Source organism: Oenanthe melanoleuca, chromosome 2, assembly GCF_029582105.1.
Source record: "Oenanthe melanoleuca isolate GR-GAL-2019-014 chromosome 2, OMel1.0, whole genome shotgun sequence".
Classification (NCBI taxonomy): Eukaryota; Metazoa; Chordata; class Aves; order Passeriformes; family Muscicapidae; genus Oenanthe; species Oenanthe melanoleuca.
Window position 1 is genome coordinate 132,717,641 of NC_079335.1, and position 19,477 is coordinate 132,737,117.

General features: G+C 38.5%; 1 protein-coding gene across 1 annotated transcript in view; it reads left to right on the forward strand.

Annotated features, from left to right (window-relative positions):
• The first annotated feature begins 205 nt into the window (after positions 1-205).
• ACBD5 (acyl-CoA binding domain containing 5) overlaps positions 206-19,477 on the forward strand; it is a 29,586-nt gene continuing 10,314 nt past the window's right edge. Inside the window, exons 1-7 of the mRNA XM_056485722.1 lie at positions 206-482; positions 1,604-1,724; positions 3,144-3,216; positions 6,853-6,964; positions 16,986-17,123; positions 17,853-18,053; positions 18,770-18,876. Of these exons, the coding sequence (XP_056341697.1) occupies positions 407-482; positions 1,604-1,724; positions 3,144-3,216; positions 6,853-6,964; positions 16,986-17,123; positions 17,853-18,053; positions 18,770-18,876 (828 nt within the window). The 5' untranslated portion in view covers positions 206-406. The remainder of the gene's footprint in view (positions 483-1,603; positions 1,725-3,143; positions 3,217-6,852; positions 6,965-16,985; positions 17,124-17,852; positions 18,054-18,769; positions 18,877-19,477) is intronic.

The following is a 19,477-nucleotide window of genomic DNA, read 5'->3' on the forward strand; positions in this document are numbered from 1 at the left end:
GAGGGTAGGAAGAGGAAGAGGAAGGAGAGCGAAAGAAACTACGTTTCCCGGCGTGCCCCCGCGGCCTCGGGGCGGTGCGGGCGGAGGGAAGGGCAGGGAGCCGCTGTGGGAGACGTAACATGGGCGCCTGAGGCCGGGCGGGGGTCGGGTGGGCTGAGCGCGGGGCCGGGCAGGGTGAGGGCGAGGCCGCTCCGGGGCGCTGGGCGGGCTGACCCGGCCCCGCTGGAGGGGAGGCGCGGCGGCGGGGGCCGAGCCCGGAACAGGGCCGGGCTGGGGCTGGGTACGGCCCGGCACCTCCCGGCACCGCTCCCGTGCAGGCGGCTGCGGCGGGGCGCTGAGCTGTGCCGAGCCCGCCGCTCCGGACGCGGCCCCGCAGCCGAGCAGCAGGCGGTGAGGGGCCGGGGCCATGGCCGAGACCGGCTCTCTGCACGCCACCAGGTTCGAGGCGGCCGTGAAGGTGATCCAGAGCCTGCCCAAAAATGGTGAGTGCGGCGGGGGCGCCATCGGGAGCGGCGGGCACCGGTAGCGGGCAGGCCCGGCGGGGCGAGGCCGCGGCCGCGGGGGATCGGGGCAGCGGCTGGAGCAGCGCTGCAAAGCTCGGCTTTAGTGCCTGGCGGGGGAAGCGCCGCCTCGGGGCCTTCCGAGCCCTGCCGGGAGCTCCTCGGTCGGGAGCCTGGAGCGGGGAATCTGTCAGTCCCCGCGATTTCAGCCTCCCTGAAATCCTGAAGTTGCTTCAACACAGCTGTCACCGTGATTTCCCCGCTGCTGAAAGAGTTAACAAAACGGAAAAGAAAAAAAAACCTCAGTTTTTATCTTTTTGATAAGGTTTATGGGAATAATTTTTTAAAAAAAATTGTTTATTACATACATCATTAATTCTGGTGTAAAGTAAAATCGGATGTTTTGGAGGTTCTGAGCTAAAGGTCACTGTAAACTTCTAATGATTAGAATCCAACCTCAAGCTACTTAATTTAATGGATTAGTTATGAATCTTCCCTGCCAGCTGTTAAGAGTTTTATATTTACATCTTTTACCTCTACAAAAGTGTGTTCCACAAAGGAAGAAGAGAAAAGCAAATCGGGAGGTATGGTGAAAATGTTATGGAAAGTGTTGTCAGATACCTAAAGTAAACAAAAACACTGCAGAAGGCTGTGTTTTGGGTTAATTGTGTTTGTTTGGTTTGGTTATTTTTTTGAGTTCTGGAGACTCTTGGTTAAGTTATCATTTGTTAACAGTAAAGTGACTTGCAAGGTGCTTTGTTTACTGAGAGCTAAACCTATCCCTTTAAACTGAGTGAAAGGACATCAGTTTTATGTTACTTATTACCTTTTTTTATTCTAATTGTGGAGTTTGACCTTAGCAGTAGTAAAGGTTATAGTCCTTTAAACTCCATCTGAAACTTGCTGTTTGTACAGTAAATATTTTCAGTGCTGCTGGCTCTCCATAGGTGAGGTGAAGATGTTCTCTGTTGACTTACATTGTACTGCTGTGAATCAGGCTGTAACAGGCTGCAGGCTGTTTTCTCAGAGAACCACTAAGCTTGTAAAATACTCACTGATATTCTTGATGACAATTTAATTGTATTTTTAAATGTTTTCACTAGGTTCATTCCAGCCAACGAATGAAATGATGCTCAAGTTCTATAGCTTTTATAAGCAAGCAACCCAAGGACCTTGTAACATTCCTCGACCTGGATTTTGGGATCCAATTGGTAGATACAAATGGTAACTTTTCATGATTTGTTGTTTTTGGCATTTTTAATGCTTGGTCTGGAGATGTTTAGAAAAGTAGCACTTGGAGGAAGAAACGCTAAACTTTTTTTTTTAATATAAAAAGAACATCTACAACCTTTGATGCTTGAATTAGTTTTCTGTTGTATTCCAGCTTTTTTAACTCAGATAATTCTGAGACTTGCAGGTGGATACATTTCCCTGGATTATGCAGGTGGGCAGGTTTTTCTTGGGCAGCCACCATCATGGTAGCTCTGCAGTGTTTATCCCATGTTGTAAAATGAAGTCTTAGGTGCTCCGAAGTGAGTGATGTAGATGAGTGTCTGGAGTTCTTCCTTCTTGAGTTTTCTTGTGTGATGTGAGCCTGAAGTAAATAAGTGCTCATGGCAACCACTAATACAGGTTTGAGCTCTTGGTGGGGAGGTTGGGTTTATGTCTTTCTGGTTTGTCTGCTCAGTGGCAGGGCTTCCCACTATCTGTGTTTGCCTTGGCCTGGGAGGACTTCTGATTCACCAAATTGCTAAGTTATCTTTGAAAAGCCAATATGAATGTTTTGCATATAATATTTTAATGATGATTTGTCCTGAAGAAAAAATATTATTGCTGTCATGGTGGTCTTGGAAATCTGTGGAACTTTTAGGACTTTTTTTTTTTTTTTACTCCTTCTTTCCTCCTCAGCCTCCCCAAACCAGAGTTCAGGTGACTAGGACAGTGAGATTTCATCCACCTGGTTGGTTGTAGCTGGAATGTGAGCCACCAACCTTGGTTGTTTTCTGTGAGTGGGACAAATACTCTGAAATGTCAAATCATGTGCAAGAGTGAGGAAATGTTTTATTGCAGTCTGTGTTTGATAGATTCCTTGTGCAATACTGATAAATTTGGTTAGTTTTCTGTCTTGCAGAGTGGGAGAAGGGAAGATTTTATTTAGGTCATAAGTAGCTGCTGTGGTAACTATTTTCCTACTAGACTGATGTGTCTTTCCCCAGTTACTAAATTCAAAAAGGACAGATTTTTCCTGTAGCTTGTTCTACCTCAGTGACAGCTGTTTGTAAGTGCTGGCTGAAGTGTCTGGGCCTATTTTATACAGCAGAGGATCTTAAACTCAACTTAGTCAAAAGGATAATGTGTGTGTCTCATATCTGGGCTTATTTACAACCTACTGGGTACAAAATAATAGGTAGTCAGTGAGGAACTCTTCAGTCCCAGTCTGTTCAGTTTGTTGCTTCTTCTTCCACTGTGTGATTATCCTGGCAAATTATATATTTGTACTTAAAAAATAATGTGAATCATTCTTACATTTTACTTGTATCAGAGAAACTTTGGACATTACATAACTGACCTACTTAAGGCCAAGTTGAAAAAAATCCAGTACGCCCTGAATATACTGAAGGTGTGTGTGACTTTTTTTCCTAGGGATGCTTGGAGTGCCTTGGGAAACATGTCCAAAGAAGAAGCCATGATAGCCTATGTTGATGAAATGAAAAAGGTATGTTTACTAATGAAGGGATTTTCTAGAACAAATGTTCCAGAAACAGGAATATGAGGGGCTCTTGCTGAATACTCCTGCTGAAGCTCCAAATGAGTTGTGAACTGTGGGAACTGTTACATTTCAGTACTGTGCTGTTTAGCCTGTGGGAAGAAGAAAATTACCAAGTTCCTTCAAAAGCTACAGAATTTGTGTTGTTTTCAGAGAGCCATGAGAGCTCTGTCTGATATGATGCTTAAATGACAGAGCTAAAGAAAGTGAAATATTGGAATCGTGGTAAAGGGGGCTTTAAGGAAAATAAACTGTACCACACACTTCCTCAGTTCTTAGAGCTGAGAGAGGTAAGTTATCCTGGAAAAGAGACTAAAACAACTTTCTAGAAGGACTTTAGGAGAAAAGGTCTTACTCTCATGGCTGGAGACATGAATATAATGAAATATGTAAACTTAATAATTTCTGATTTTTCAGGAAGAACTTGGCAACCTGAATTTTCTGTACGGTTATGAATATATTCTATGAATACTATAGTTACAGTGAAACTATTAGCATTGAGTAATCTGCTCCGTTTTCAAATAGATGTGTAATTTGTAAACAGTCACAGTTACCATATTAAGCAGGAATTGCAGCATTAACTAAAGTAAACAAAGTTGAAAGTTTCATGTCTTATGTTACCTAACCTTTTCACTGCAGTCTTGTCACTGAAACTTTTAGAGATTACTTTTCCAGTTTAAAGATTATTTGCTGTCAATCTGAATAGAAGTATATTTGTAATCTGTTATTATAATGAGGTTTGAGTCAAGGGGAAAAAGTTCTACTCCAAATACACTTGCTCTTTTCCTATCTTAACATCAAACTCTGAATCTGTTTAATGGGTGATACAACAAAAATTTTTACTAGGCAAGGAGCTGGAGTCTGATTTACTGGGTTTTTTTTTTTTCCTGTCTGTAGCTTTGGTAATTTAGTTCCTGCTGCTATGACTGTATTTGCTCTAAAATGAAAAATAAGCAGCTCTAGAAAACACAGAAAGCTAAATACTGTTTGTTTGATTAAAAATCCCACTAAATTTTAATAATTCCTATGAATGTGTGCCACAAGGTTTAGTGTTTCATTTCAAATCCTGGATTTAATATCTGTTGATATTTCAGTTGATTACTTTATGGTTTTTTTCAGTGCAGTAACTGATTTGGTCAGGACACTAAAACCAAGTGAAACTACAATGTTGATCTAAAAAAGTTCTAGTAAGCCTCCTGTGAAGAAGTCTGCTTCCTTGACCCTAATGAACACAAATATTCCGCTTCTTTGCGGATTACATGTAGGGATTGGAGAGCAAATGACTTTCTGCCTTGCTCAGCTTTGAAACTGGGGAATCTGTTTACCCTGCTTTGGTGCTGTTTCAGCTCTCACATTTGGAATACTAGCTTCAGCTTTTCCATTCCAATTGATTCTACTTGCAATGTCAATGGAAGTGCATTTCAAATGGATCAGCACATACTGCACTAATCCTCATGGACTTACTGTTGGCAGTCTGCTGTTGCTGCATAGGTATCCATGTCTGAGGGGGCAAAAACCCACTGGTATGCTGATATCCCAGGACTGTGTTTAAGAGTGTATAAAACTGCCATATTTCCCCAGCCCTGGAGCATTCCCTGGCATTTGCACATTGTGTTGGGGCTATGCACGCATGAGATGACCCTGTCACAAAATTCTGTATTTGTTTTGGGGTTTTTTTCCCCCTTCCTTAACATGGTAGCCTTGAAAATCATGCTTGAGGAATGTGTCTGGGTGAGGTTTTGATATGCTGGTGAGAGATGACCAAATGTCTTATTTTTAGTTAAAATAAACAAAATGCACTTGAGCTCAGATTCAAGGTTAGTTTGTTTCAGGTAGAATTTCTGAAATTTATTGTGCAATGCTGTTTAAATGAATTTGTTTACATTTCAGATATATTGTTTTGTTATGTATTACAAATAAACGATGTCTTAGCATGAAGTGTTAACACTATGTGGTGTTTCTAATTTAAAACATGAGTATATATGAATTGTGTGACATCCAAGGAAAACAGTAAATCAGGATACATAATAACTTATTTTTGACTTTCATATTTTGGAATTACATATTAAGCTGAGTGGCTGTAATAAGCAAGCAGTTAGTTTTGCTGATGGAATATTTTCTCTTTTTGTGCTCACCTAAAACTAGTTAGAAAAATTCTAAGAATTCCTATAAGTAGAACAGAATATATTGAGGTCTGTCTAGAATACATGAAGAGCAGTAATATGAATACCTGATAGAAATGCATGTATGAAACAATTTACAGAGCTGACTACAGAAATAAATACATAATAAACAGAAGCCTTATTCTGGAGTAGGCTTCTTGTTTCTCTCAATGTTACTGAAGTAAAAAAATCAGCAGTCACAAAACTGTTCAATCTCTGTTTCATATCCAGCTCTGTGTGTCTGAGTATTTCTCCCTAACAAAGACAGAATGAATTACATACACTGAACAGATCAGAGAAGTGAAGTGATCAGGCAGTGAAACTGCAGGTCGATAGAATTGTTATCTCTTGGTATCCTTGACTGGTTTACAAGTGTTGACTTGCTAGGTGTTAGCCTGCCTGGAGCTCCTGCTCTCTGCAGCAAGCTGCAGCTTTTGCTCCTGCTGCCTGCTGGCGTGCTTGGTGTGTTTGTGCAGCAGGTTCTGTGGCAGCCTGCACCTTCATCTGTTGCCTTCTTGGTGCCCTTCAGGAGGAGGAGGTGTACTGGAGCTGTTAGTTTGCTTCAGCCTGTGTTTTTACATATAACTACTGCAACTTGTAAAATATGGTAACTAAAAAAGTAGAGGATGAAAGAGGAACAAAGCTATTGGCAAAAACCTTGTTTGAAAGGACTTAAACTAGAATGGGACAATAATACCATGTGCTTTTAAAACAGTATCCAGCTATTGAATCTCTTCTGTTTAATTTATTTTAGATTTAAGATTTTGCATTCCTGTTATATGATCAAAGGTACTGGTTTTGTAACTTAAAATGAGGAAATGCTCCAAATTACTCCAAGAGCAGAACTTGGTTCTAGTTTGTTCTTTTAAGTGGGTCTTTGTGCTGTCTCAGTTTTGTTATATTGTGTTTGTTTGGGCTTAGCAGTACCTATTAGAGCACGTTTGATCTGCTCCTTGCCTTCCATTGAAGGTGGCAAGGTTTGAGAGTATGAAGAATCCTCTAAGACTAAAAAAGTATTTCCATTTTATTTTCTCTGTGGAAAGATTTGTCTATAAAATAATTGGCTAACAGCAGCCTTTTAAACTTTGAGATTATTTCTGCAATTTTGAACTAAACTATGGATTTTAAGGTCTACTAATAAATACTGTGTCAAGGCTGTGTTTTAGTGTTGGTAAATGCATTAGCTGTCTCATCCCATCTTCACCTGAAAAAAAATAATATAAGATTCTTGTTCAATAACTTAGTTTTATGTTGTTTCCCTGTAAGTAAAAATAAGTTAAACAATCAGAACAGCAAGTTTAGTGACTTAGTGAAATGTTACTGAGTTTTACAATGACCAGCAGTTTCTAAAATCAGTTGAAATGAATGAATGAATCATTGAAGTGCTGTTTCATAAGATGATTCATGTTTTTGACTTGTGCAGATTCTTGAGAGTATGCCAATGACGGACAAAGTTGAAGAGTTACTACAAGTAATAGGCCCATTCTATGAAATAGTAGAAGATAAAAAGAACAGAGGATCTGACCTAACATCAGGTTCGGACAAATAACTTTTTTTGTACTATTAATAATCATAACTCTGTGTTTTTGGGGGTTTGTTTTCTGTAAGTGATTTAAAAGCTAAATGTTGCATCTCTCTGTTCATTCTCTTTACCATATGGCAGTTCGAATGGAGAAAGTCTCTAAGTATTTGGAAGGTAGGAATAATAAATTATGTGTAAATCCATCATTTCCATTGTTTCAGTGCTATAGGAACTTCCTGCTAACACTTGTGACTTCTGGGCTTGCCACCTCATTCGGTTGGGCTTTATTTTATTTTATTTTTGAGGTGATTAGGTCCAGGAAGCTGCACGTTTATTCCTTGTCGACGGGCTTTTTGAGCTGCTGAAGAAAGCCTGAAGAAAAGAGAGTATTTGAAACAAAACAGTTCTCCCAACCAAATCTGGTTTGTGCCTTTCCATTAAGAAAATGAACAATGAATGTGTACTGATATATTCTCATGTACATGTGGATTGTCAAACTGAATACAGTTCTGGTAATCCAGCTCTGTCATCTAATCTAAAATTTCTTAAAAATTAGCAATAAAACCTCATGCTTTTAAAATTATGTCTTCTCTAATACATGCAAGTTTTCTGAGGCTCAAGTTCATAAAGGGACTATTTAAACATTTTAAATGACTGACAGGTGGCAAACCTAGTGGTTTCACAGCTGCATAAAAATCAATGTGCTGATTTTTATTTAGCAATACCATTGTGAGAATGTTTTGATCATACCAGTTATTATGTTACAGGTAATGTGTTAATAAGGCTGTTGTATGTGTCTTGCAGTTGTTTACATCTGGCTTAAAATGACATTTAAAACCTGAAATGCAACAGGGCAAAACTTGAAACTGTTTTTAAAAACTAAATCCATTGCACAAATAAACTGGTTAATGTCTTTAAGAGGCATGAGTCAACTGGTTAAGTTGCCTTTTGTAAATGGTGTTTTTCCCCCTACCTTAAAGGAACATGGTTTTATTATCAAGCCTCAGAGAAGCAGAAATAATTTTTCATTGTTTTTGGGGAAAAGTAGTGGTAGAAGTTTTTACATGGCCATTTTGAAAGTGGGTGTGCCTTTTTTCTCAACTGAAGTTGTGTATACATCATGTGTGGGATGCCATAAGTTTGCCTGACAGCTGGATTGATGGGCAGGTAAGAGTATCAGTAGATTCAGGTCAGTGATCTGTGTAATAAGGATTTACTTAGGCTTGGTGTCTGTGGCACAGTGCCAGAAGCCACTTCTTTAAAAAAAGACTTGTGTGGATACACAGAGAATCATGGAAGTTAAACTGTACCTATTTCCATAAAAAATGTAGCATACTCTTTTTTAAAGAAGCAGTTTAAACATAAGGCAGTGTTAGTTAAACAGAATAGCAGATTTCAGCTTTACCGTGTTCTGTCATTGTTGCAGTAATTCTGGTGATCTGTCATCATTCTTACTGCTTACAGGTGCAACATCTAATTATGCCACAATAAATTAGGAAAGAATTTTCATGAAGTCCGTGTGTGTTACAACTTTGCTATTGCATTTAAGGTTTTGAAGCTTTTTCTTTGGTGCTCTTACCACTTCCCTGATTAAAAGTGAAGCTGGAAATAATTATTGTTGTTTACAGCACAGATATCAAAATATTTCACAGAAGTATAGAAGTATGATTACCTTCAGTCTTTCAGGTACACACTAAAGAATAGAACTAATGTGCCTATATCTGTGTCTGAGATGATGTAGACACTGGTGACAATACTGTTAAAAATTGACACATGGTTATGTTTTGATTGTGTGAGTTTATCCACTCTTGTTTCTTTCCTCACCCCCAAATCCCAACAGTCTGTAAATTTTATTGTGGAAAGTATGTTTTTCAGGGGCAGGCAGCTGGGATGTTCTGAAAACTAGGACCCTTCTCATGACTACCTTGTTTCATATTGTATCCCCATCTTCTGGTCCATTTTGAGTTTGCCTTCCATTCTTCCATCAAACTTTAATCTGTATGCAGATCATTATCTAATTGTTTGAGAATTGTATGCCACTGCCTCAAAATCAACAGTTTCTTGAATTAGTGGGAGAGAATTGTCTGTAAGCTCAGTGTACATCAGTTATGGCTTATGTATTGTCTCTAGCAGATTGGCCTCAACAGAAAAGTATAGCTTTTTATAATTGCATTTCTAGTCTTTGTGGTTTCTTTGAAAATGTTAAATACAAACCATTGAAAATATTGCCTTTCTGAATCAATAGAGCCTGTGGCTCATTTATAAAGAACACAGAAGTCTGACATGCCAGCATTGAAATAAATGACTTGTAACATCTACTAGAAAAAAAGGACAAACTTACTGGATCCATGGGTTACAAATATCCAGACTTGAATATGTTGGTAAAGAAGGAAAAACAGAGAATTGACTCCAATAGTCTGAGCAAATCTAAGAGTTATTTTGAAAGCATGTAACCTGGAAAGGTCACCCTGCAGCTGTGTGAGAAGCTTGACTTCTCTGGAAAGCTGTGTCAGTAGTCTCTTTCTGACAAGTATGAAATGCTTCTTTACAGACAAAGTCATTGACAAATTATTTTTGGGTACATGAAATACTTGACATCAAAGAAGAAAGTGGGCTCTTAGCCCTGCAGAAGGGATGAGGTAACTCTTGAAGCGCTATAGAAAGACGCTTGTTTGTAGCTGCTGGGAGAGTAGAGGGACACATAAGGTGGATGGATGGGTGCTTTAGAAGAGTAGCACTTTATTGCACTTGCTAGTAAATGCACAAGAAATCTGATGTCTAAGTCAGTGTTTAAAAGGCAAAGAAGCTTCACCATTGCTCAGTAAATGTGAATTTTTTGGAATGGGTGTTCAAGCTTTCTTGTGTAACAGCTCTAGAAGCCAAAGGTGTGCTAGGATTGGCACTCTAGTGATCTGATACAGGATGGAAAATATTGAGAGTTTCAGAACCAATTCATCCTTCATAATGTTTATCCGAGAATGTTTGTGGATGTTTGCTTTTTTCAGAATGAGAGTAAATCCAAAGGGGGGCTAGGAAATCTCTGACAGGCTCCCACCCTAAGTTAAGGTATCTGAACAACTAAGCAAAATATCTGGAAATTGTTTACAAGTTGTTTAGTAGAATTTTTGTGTATTATCTTTCTGCTTTGTGATAAGGCATTTAATCTGTTCTAAAATCCTACCAAATAAAGATGACCCTTTGCCTGCATGCTGAGTAGTAGTGGTATTAGTAAACCTTTTGGAAAACCAAATGTTGCCTCCAGTAGCAAGAAATTTGATACTGCAGAGGCTGTTGCAAGTTTCAGCATTATAATACTCTTAAACCTTGGCTTCCTAAGGAGCGTTTCTCTCCCAAAAGCATTTCTCCCAGCTGAGTTGCAGTTGCACCAGATGAAGATGTGTTGAAGCAAGGTGCTGTGCTGTGCTGCATATGCTGGTTTGGGGCAGTGCTGATGGCAGCACGAGCTGTTAAGGAGGAACCGTGCCCTGCTTGTGTGAATGGCAGAAGCTGGCCCAGCTCACAGGCAGACACAGCTGTTTAACAGTTTGCTTGGTGTCTTCTTGCATTCCATACGGGAGCTAGATTTAAAAGACAATACTCACTGAGGTCTGTGTGCTTTTAGAACAAAAAAGTGGCTGCACCACAATGAGGAGTGCATTGAGGCAGGAGGAGCTGCTGGGTATATAGATGAATGAGGTTTTTAAAATGCTATCCTTTAAACTTTTCTCTCCTTCTAGTTTCAATTATAAATTAACAGCTATAATCAAGGTTTCAAATTATATTCAGAAAGGCTAATGTGAAACTTACTAAAGAAATATTTTTTGTTAAAATCTCAGTAGTTTATCCTTCAGAAGTGTCTAGAACATTCTCTCCAGCATTTGCTGCAGGTTGGGATTGTTATAGAAGATTAAGGGCTGGACCAGCACGTGCTATTCAGTGGTCTCTCAGTGAGATATGGAATCAGTGTCTTAACAAGCCATGGCTTGTCCTGTTGCAATCTATACCTGCTTCAGGCTTTACACACCAAATCTCAGCCTCCTTTGTGACTCAACTTCAAGCCGATGGCTTTATGTCAGTGCTGTCTAACAGTGCTGGCAATCAGGGCAGAGCATTAATGTAGCTCTAAGCCTGAGTATTTCAACAACTCCCCTCTCATATACAGTGATCAGAAAATAGATTGCCACAGGGTGAGCAGTAAAGTATCTAAATGTGAAAATGTAAGATTAAAAATTGTGTCTTTCTAAGTGGAGGGAGCTATGAGAAGATTTCTTCCATGGAAAGAAAAGCTTGTCTGTATTGTGATTCATGCCTGGTTGAGTCAGCATAACAGTTTTGGTGCATAATTGGTTGTTGAACTTGGATTTTTTTCCTTCTAACCAGACAAGATTTCCCTGCAAAAGGGAAAGTAAATATCAAAAGCTCTTCAGGTTTCACAATTTAGAAGATGTACCCACTTGCTATAAAATTCTGGTGGCTTATACTTTAGCTGTCTTATTGTAGTTAAGATCTTGTGATGAAAGAAATGGAATTTGTATTTCTCAGAGTTCTGTTCTACAAAGACAAGCTACAAAGAAGCAGTGGATAGAGGTGTGGGAGGCTGGGGAAGGATAGATGTAGGTAGTCATATCTTAATTGCTGTCAGAAAAGTGCACAGTGGACATGGACTGGTGTCTCATGTTTAACTCTGTATAGCAAAAATAATCATAGCCTTTAAAACACATGGAAAAGCCATTTGCTTTACTTCTGACGCTATGTTTGATATGGGCTTTGTAAAAGGCAGTTCAGATCTAGGTTTGGAGCAGATGGCAGGAGAATAGGGTCTTAATGTTATTTCATTTTTGTTTTTTCTCTCATACAGAAACAGTTTTTTCTGTACAAAAAACAATTTTTGATTCAGGCTACAATGTGCAGCTCAGCTATGTGGCCTTGTGTTGTTTTCAAGCATAATTCAGTTTTGTTCATGGGGTTCTGAGTTCACTGTGCTTGCCTTTTGAATTTTCTGGGACTAAACTCAAGAGTGTAATAATGCTCCTTCCTCATTGCCATGCAAAGTGAAAGTTCCAAATGATGACTTTATCTCTTCTGCACAGAAAAAAGCTTAGCAAGTTTTGCTCCTCCCACAGGGAAGTAGTACCAAGCTCGGGGACATCCTGGATCCTGGAATGATGTTACTATGCTTTCAAGTTACAACATCTAAGAAGCAGCTGTTCTTCATGTTCATTCTCACATATTGGCTGAGGTGCTGACAGAAAGCTGGCAGAGCCTGGGTCCATTGGTCTTGCTGCACACACACCATGTAACTGAGCTGTGTGTGCTTGGTGGCCTGGACATCCAGGGGCCTTTGTGGAACTACCTGCCAGTGCTGGGAATGCCTGTGGAGCAGCTGCTGTTCTGCCTCAGATTCTCTCTGCCAGGAAATCCCAGGCATGTTGTCTGTGCTGCAGAAGGCTGAGGAGCATCAGGAAGGAGGGAAATGTATCCAAGTCAACCCCAGAACTTGATATCCTTATTTATATGGCACATATTCTGAAAATCTTTGGGAAAAGATACTGGCAATATGGATGGAGATGAGAAACTCCTTAGATACTGAAAAGGTATCTGTAAGGATACTGTAAAGGTCTGGGATGACTAGTCATTAATCCTAAATTCTGTACTTGCAAGTTAATATTAATGTTTGAGAAGTTGCTGTTTTCTGTGTTTATTCTTATCCACAGAGTGTTGTTTTAATGTTTATTAATGGTAAATAAAGGTGTGAGAATTATTGATTAAATTGTTTTATTAAATACAGAGGCATCTCTTAGAGTGTAACAGCTTGAAAAGCACATTAGCAGAGAGAGGAATGCTGACAAAACAAGGCTGTAGTCTTTTGGAGAATATGAAAAGAAAAATAAAAATGAGGAGAGGCTTTTTGTGTTATAGTAAAATTTGGGAAGACTAAACTACAAAAAGAAAAGGAAAACTATATAATATAGAGGAAGATGTGGCTTCCCCAGTATGTGTGCTTAGAGTGTACATTTTTCAGACTACTTGCACCTAATGCACTTAAATTTAGAAGAAATAAAACCATGGTAGTTAAAGTAATGATTTTTAGATTTTTTCAGTCTGTATTTCTGAGACTTTTCTAAAATCTCTTATTATTTGTGATGGCTGCTTGTTTGAGTAGTGTAGAACAGATGTTATAGAGCAGGCTTGGCTCTTGGAAAGTTTCTTTGTAATGTCCTATATTAAAAAGAATGCAAGGAAATGAGGTAATAGACACTCTTGTTCTAGCTGAAGAGCTTATTGCTCCCACATGCTTGCATGTTCCCCTCGTGTCTCATGCAGTCACTCCTTGCAGTACATCAGTTTCAAAATGAGGTGGGGATTTGTGTAACCAAGTGTATTGGAAACAGCAGAACATGGTTGCATGAACTTGGAATTGAATCAGGGACCCTACTTGGATCAGTAACAAGCATGAAACGTCAAGGGCTGATGGCTAGAAAATAATTACAGTTACCTGATGATGAAAACAATTTTATACAGCATATAGATTCCTTGAGATTTAACATAAAGAGGCATGCAGGGAGATCCCTATACAAGGTGGATACAAGTGTAGGTCATGGAAATAATCTAGTGGTTAAGATTTTGTTGCTATTGAGCAGATAATAAAGTTTGTTATTTTATGAAAACACACATTTTTTATTAAACAGTGAGGGTGTACACAGCTAGCGAAATGTTCTGTCACATCTTTCATGTGCTGTTGTAGACTGGCTCCTGATCACTGGTATTTTCAAAGCATGTGAGAGGCTGTAGAACTTGTGTAAGGATGATACTGTGGTGTACTGGGCTAACCATCAGTACAGCTCCAGCAGTGCATGTTAAATTTGTATGAGAGTTATGTGCCGGTTCATAAAACAATAATACAAGGCATTTGAGAAAAACCTGCTAGGCAAGGTTCTCTTTGTAAAATGGCTGTCAAGCTGAGGCAAATCTACAGAGGCATTTAAGCTCTGAACTCCCATCTGGGTAACAAAAACGGCCTTGAACTTTGTGGAGAGTTAAAAATCACATACTTTTGAGAAAGTTAGCCCCATTATACAGATCATTGAGGAGAATTGTAGTGCTGCCTTTAAGGAAATATATTTAGAATGGCCTGTAGGAAATCCCTTAATGCACCTGACACTAGAAAGGAAACATCTAGTGGAAACTTGGAGAGAAGCTGCATGTCTGTTCTTCACATCCTTTCCATCTTGCCTTTTTTTTTTTTGGTCAAATCTTCCTTCTTTCTATTTCAAGTTGTTACTGTTGTACAATTCCTACTATCTAGCACTAAAAACCCCAAACCCACACCTCAGGCTTTTACAGAATAGAACTCTTTCTATGGATAAAAAGCAGTACAACTTTGATTTAAAAAATTGCCACAAATCTCACAGTTTGATGTTGTATATAGTGAGATGAAAATAATAAGCCAAGAGGAATTCTGTAGTATCTAAAGTAGGGCAACAGAAAAAGCTACTACATTTTGCATGCAGTTGAAATGAGTAAATGAAATAAAGGGTGAGGGGTGGCTGAGTGGCATTAGCACAAACCAAGTAAGGTTTGCTTGAGTTATTAATTGAGAATATACATTCCTTAGGGAACAGCCATTAACCTCCTAGCAGGGAATGCAGAAGTCACTACTAGTTGGCTCTGTTTAGTCTTTAAACCTGCCACGCCCAGGATTAAATTGATGATTGGCTATCATGTCTGGTTCCTTAGCAAATACTCAGAGCAATGAGAATGGCAGCCACCCATGGATTTACCATGTAGTAAAAGCAGTTGGGGATGGACCTGAAGAGGATAGCAGTGTAAGGGTTCTGAGGAGAAGCACACAATTAGGTCGGGCATTTGAGGTGGTGAGACTGACACACAGTACAGGGTTGTGTTCTTAGAGACTGCATCAAAGCAATGGTCTTTGGGAGCATTGTTGCTAAGAATGACTCTGTGGAAGAAATACACTCCTGATGGATTTCAGGTGTCCTATGATACCATAAATCTGTAACTGTTAATACATTCTCTCATTTCCTCCTCTTAATTTAAATGTATGCAACATATCACTTAGAATTTTCCACAAATGAATAATCTCCTTACTGCAAGTAAGTGAAGAAAGAACATGCTTGAATGTTCAAAACCATTCCTTTCAAAGAGAAAAGTAAATCTTAGGAAAACCCTTATGTAGTAGCTGGGGTTTTTTGCAGGATCTTTGGTAGGGTGAGAGCTTTACAGTTTTAATTCTCCTTCACAGCTCAATATTCCTCCTGGTCTTGTCTTTCCTGTTTACTCCCACGCTAGATAGGACACATGGATGGTTGTGTCCCCACCCCCTTGTTGTTAAAGGGAAGGGTGATGTGTGCCTTACGGTGCCAAGGGGGCTGTGTCTGTGGCTAATGCTCATGTTGTGAGGACATAGCTGCTGCCTCATCCTTCTTATGCTGCTTCCCAGAAAAACATCTTGAGAACTGGGATTCGCAATTCATGAAACACACTTGTGAGAAAAAAATGGGACTGTGTTGGGATTTCTCTTCTGTGAAGCAAATTTCTGTGCAAATAAATAGTGCCCTTCTACGAGGAGAAAATGAGCAGGTGCTTATATTCTTGTAGTGTACAAGAGAGACAATTGCTTTTCCAATTCTCATTTAACAATAAAGTAGGGGATTTTTTATCTTCAGGTAAGGGATTAAAGCAATCCAAAGCAGTGATGCAGGGTGCCCACAGAAACATTACCTTGCAATAAAACGAAGGTGAAATTAATATTTAACATATTCATTGTTACTATACAATAAGTTATTTTACCTTTTCTTCCATTTTTTTTTAAAGTGCTGTGGATAAGCTTGGAAACTAGAGAAATGTGGGAAGGCTCTTCATTGGAAGGTTAAAGTAGAAAAAAGTCTTAGCTTTAAATTACCATGCAGTAGAGAAAGTAGTGAAGCTGGTTTGGCAGCTCCAGTGTAATTGGATATTATTTTGCTTCTTAATGTTAAGCCTAAATGTGAGAGTAAATCTTTCAGGATTCTGACAAGGGAACGTAGAAATTATGCAAATGAAATCCTGTGGTGAGAATTAAAACAGTCAGATTTCAGCCTTGGAGCCAACATGTAAACTGTGCAAGTGTCTCACAGAAACTGTGAGACCTCTTTATACTTTGTACTCTGTCCTAACATAAGAGGCTTAAATGATCATCAGGATGTATTTGACCATAACTTTTTTTTACAGGAGGTGGTAGAATTGTCCTTTATGTACTTCATATTTTTAAAGAATCTTTATCTTTCTATTTTTTGTAAAGTTATAGTAAATTGTGATCCTTGGAGTGATCAAAGATGTGGAAAACAAGGATTTGGTAGTTACTTTGTCTATTTCAATATTTTTAAAAAAATATTTATGAAAAAAATGCTAAGTGTATATATTAATTTCATCAACTTTTTCACTGAAATCAGAGAATTTATTCCCATGTGTCATTTGTTAGGTAAAGATCTGTATAAATATGAGTCTTCTTATCATATTTTGCATCTGCCTAAATTACAGCAGATAACGTGTGGAATATTGTATTTACTTTATTCAGAATTCTGTTGTTCACATAATTGAATATAATATTTCAAGATTTGCCTTTGTATTGTAAGCAGGTTTGAAGCATTTCAGCCCAAAAGGGAAATTCTGTTCAAACAGTTTAAAAGAACATGGCCACATCAGTCCCAGCTGTAGCTGCAGCTGTAACCTAAATACAGTAATAGGCTTGGTCTGAGACTCCTTCTGAAAGTGGCTGCAGTCTTTTCCCTGAGGGCTGCCTCAGAGTCATTCAGAATATGTGCAGTAGCAGTCAGGCACTCAGTGATGGGCCACAAAAGAGAAACATTAAATCAATTAATAAAGACCTTACAGAAATAAGCTATTGTTATTTGGTGCATATTCTAATATGGACGTACTTTTGTAGAACTGTGACTGATAGTTTTGGGGGTGGTAGTGATGATGTGTGTTTGTTTCCTTTAAAATACATCTTTTTTTCTTTGCTTTTTTCTTAGACCTTAGTAATGTTATGAATTCCACTCCAAATATAAAAGCTGTCAATGGAAAAGCTGAAAGCAGTGATAGTGGAGCAGAATCAGAAGAAGAAGGGCTTCGTGAAGAAGAAGAAAAAGAACTGCAGATAAATGGAAAGGGTAATTTTCCTGGACCATTGTCTCTCGGTTGTTCTTAGCCAGCTAAGTGGCAGAAAATACCAAAGTATCATGAACGCTGTGTTTTTTCAAGGGAATTAGATGCAAATACATGTGAATGCATATGTGAAAGATATCTTTGTTTCAACCTAGGCTGTAAGAATTAAAACTAGTACAAATTTGCAAGCTATGCCATATGATTCTTGACTTGCTTAGCAAGTTCTGTCAAAAGGTTATCTATATATCTATACCCTGCATTGTTTTGACTTTTGTTCCCAGTGCTTTTTTGTAAGAGCTATGAATGGCTACATGGCCTGTAAGAGAGGGATTGAAAATTACTTTTTTTTCTTCAGAGAAAATAAAACTTTCAGTGAGATTCATTTAGAGAGTCCATAAAGAACTGGATGCTGAAATAACAGCATCCAGTAAAAACCAAATGAAATTATATATTTAGAGTTCTACATAAATGTCCTCCAAGGACATTAGGACTATTATTAGTTTAGAAGAGACACCTACTTCAGATTTGCTTACTTATGTTTTAAGTATCTTCTCTTTATGCTTTTTACAAGAACAGAACAATCCACACAAATGAGAATATAGGAGCATTTACATGTTTTGTTCTGCAGATACATTATACCTACAGTCCATTAGCAAGCTAGCTGCTTGAAGAAATATAGTTGGAGCTATTAGGTATAGAGCTTTCTCTTTCCTAAATTTTCTTTTCTTGTACAGATTATAAGAATGTGAAACCTGAATCAGGAGCTGCTAAGGATTTGGAAGGTATTGTTAGTAATGGCTGTTACAAGGACAGCTTAATCCCAGATATGCAGAATGGCATCCAGACCAAATCTGCCTTGAATGGCTTGAACCCAGATGAAGAAACAAATAAAATGGACCCAAGCCTAGAAGTAGCTCATAACGCTGCTCACCAAGGTATTGTCCTTCCAAGACCATGTTTTCATTTGCACATGTTTTTCATCAAAAAAATATTCTTTTCTTGAAAGCCTAATCCTGGGATTCAGAGACTAACGATGGTGTCTTTCAGTTGCAGAAATCTGAAGACAGAATACTAAAACAAATTAATTAATTCCAGTTAAAAAAAAGGCTTTCTCTTAGTATCTCCTAGAGAAAGAGAGATGAATTCAGAGAGGCCTAAACCCACAGAAATAGAAGTGTTTTCTTGTAATATCATTATGTTACCTATGAAAATACTATTTGCCTTTGAAAGTGAATTTGTAGTAAAACAAAAATCACTTCTATCTGGTTTTCCATTCTGTATAGCTGAACATTTATAAATGCCAATTTGTGGAAACTGGGATCTGAATATATATTTTTAATACTAACATAACTTCAGGCAAAACTGCTTTAAACTGAGTTTAGGAAGGACAGGGTAATAAAAAAGGCAAAATTAAAATTTATAGTGCAGAAGTGTCGATATGAAGTATAGTTTTCCCACTAGTAAAGGTTTTCTATAATTCCTAAATTAATATAACATATTTATTCAGAATCTTAAGTTTAGGATGACAGTTATAGATGGAGGGTCATGAATCAATGCTCTCCTACACATTTTAACTCATTGCTCTAGTCTTTGCCAGGGTTGGCTCAAGTGGCTCACATTTACAAAGTGTGCTGTCTGTCTTTCCCTGCAGGTGCAAGTGAAGAGAATACTGAAGAGATCTCAGCAGCTCAGCACTTAACCAGTGATTCAGACAGTGAAGTTTATTGTGACTCTATGGAGCAGCTTGGACTAGAAGAGGTAGGAGTTTAGCATTCCTGGGTCTATTTTGAAGCTGGTATGCTGCTTGCTTTTTAATAGGTTCTTCTCAGTCAGGTGAAGATGGACATGCAGAGATGAATGATGTGGCTCATGCATGCTGTCCTTCTGTTTGAACTATAAGGATTTGTTCCTTTCATTGTCAGCATTTTACAACTTGGTTACTGCTGATATAAAAGCCTTGAAGCCCTCAGAGAATTTGTGTAAGGAGAAGGCTTCAAAAACAACAGCACAAAGAAACAAGTGTCAAAAAAGGAAAAACAGTATAAAGAAACTAAGGTCTGTGTCCACAAATAAATGTAGGATCTTTTAACAAGAAGAGACCAGAATCCAGCTATTTTTGCTTTTTTTTTTTTTTTTCCTGGCCTCATGATTTCTGCATTTGTTCCTTAGTATAAATAAAGAATAAGTGTTAGCAGGTGGCCTGTAGGCCAGTGCCTGCAAGTGGCCTAAGTCTAAAGAAGTGAGGGATTACAAGGATTTCTGTATTCTCTTCCATTCTCTTCAGTCATAATGTACACCTCTGACTTCTCTGTAAAAGGTGAGCACCAACTGTGCTGCCATAGTTTTGACTGGATTTGTG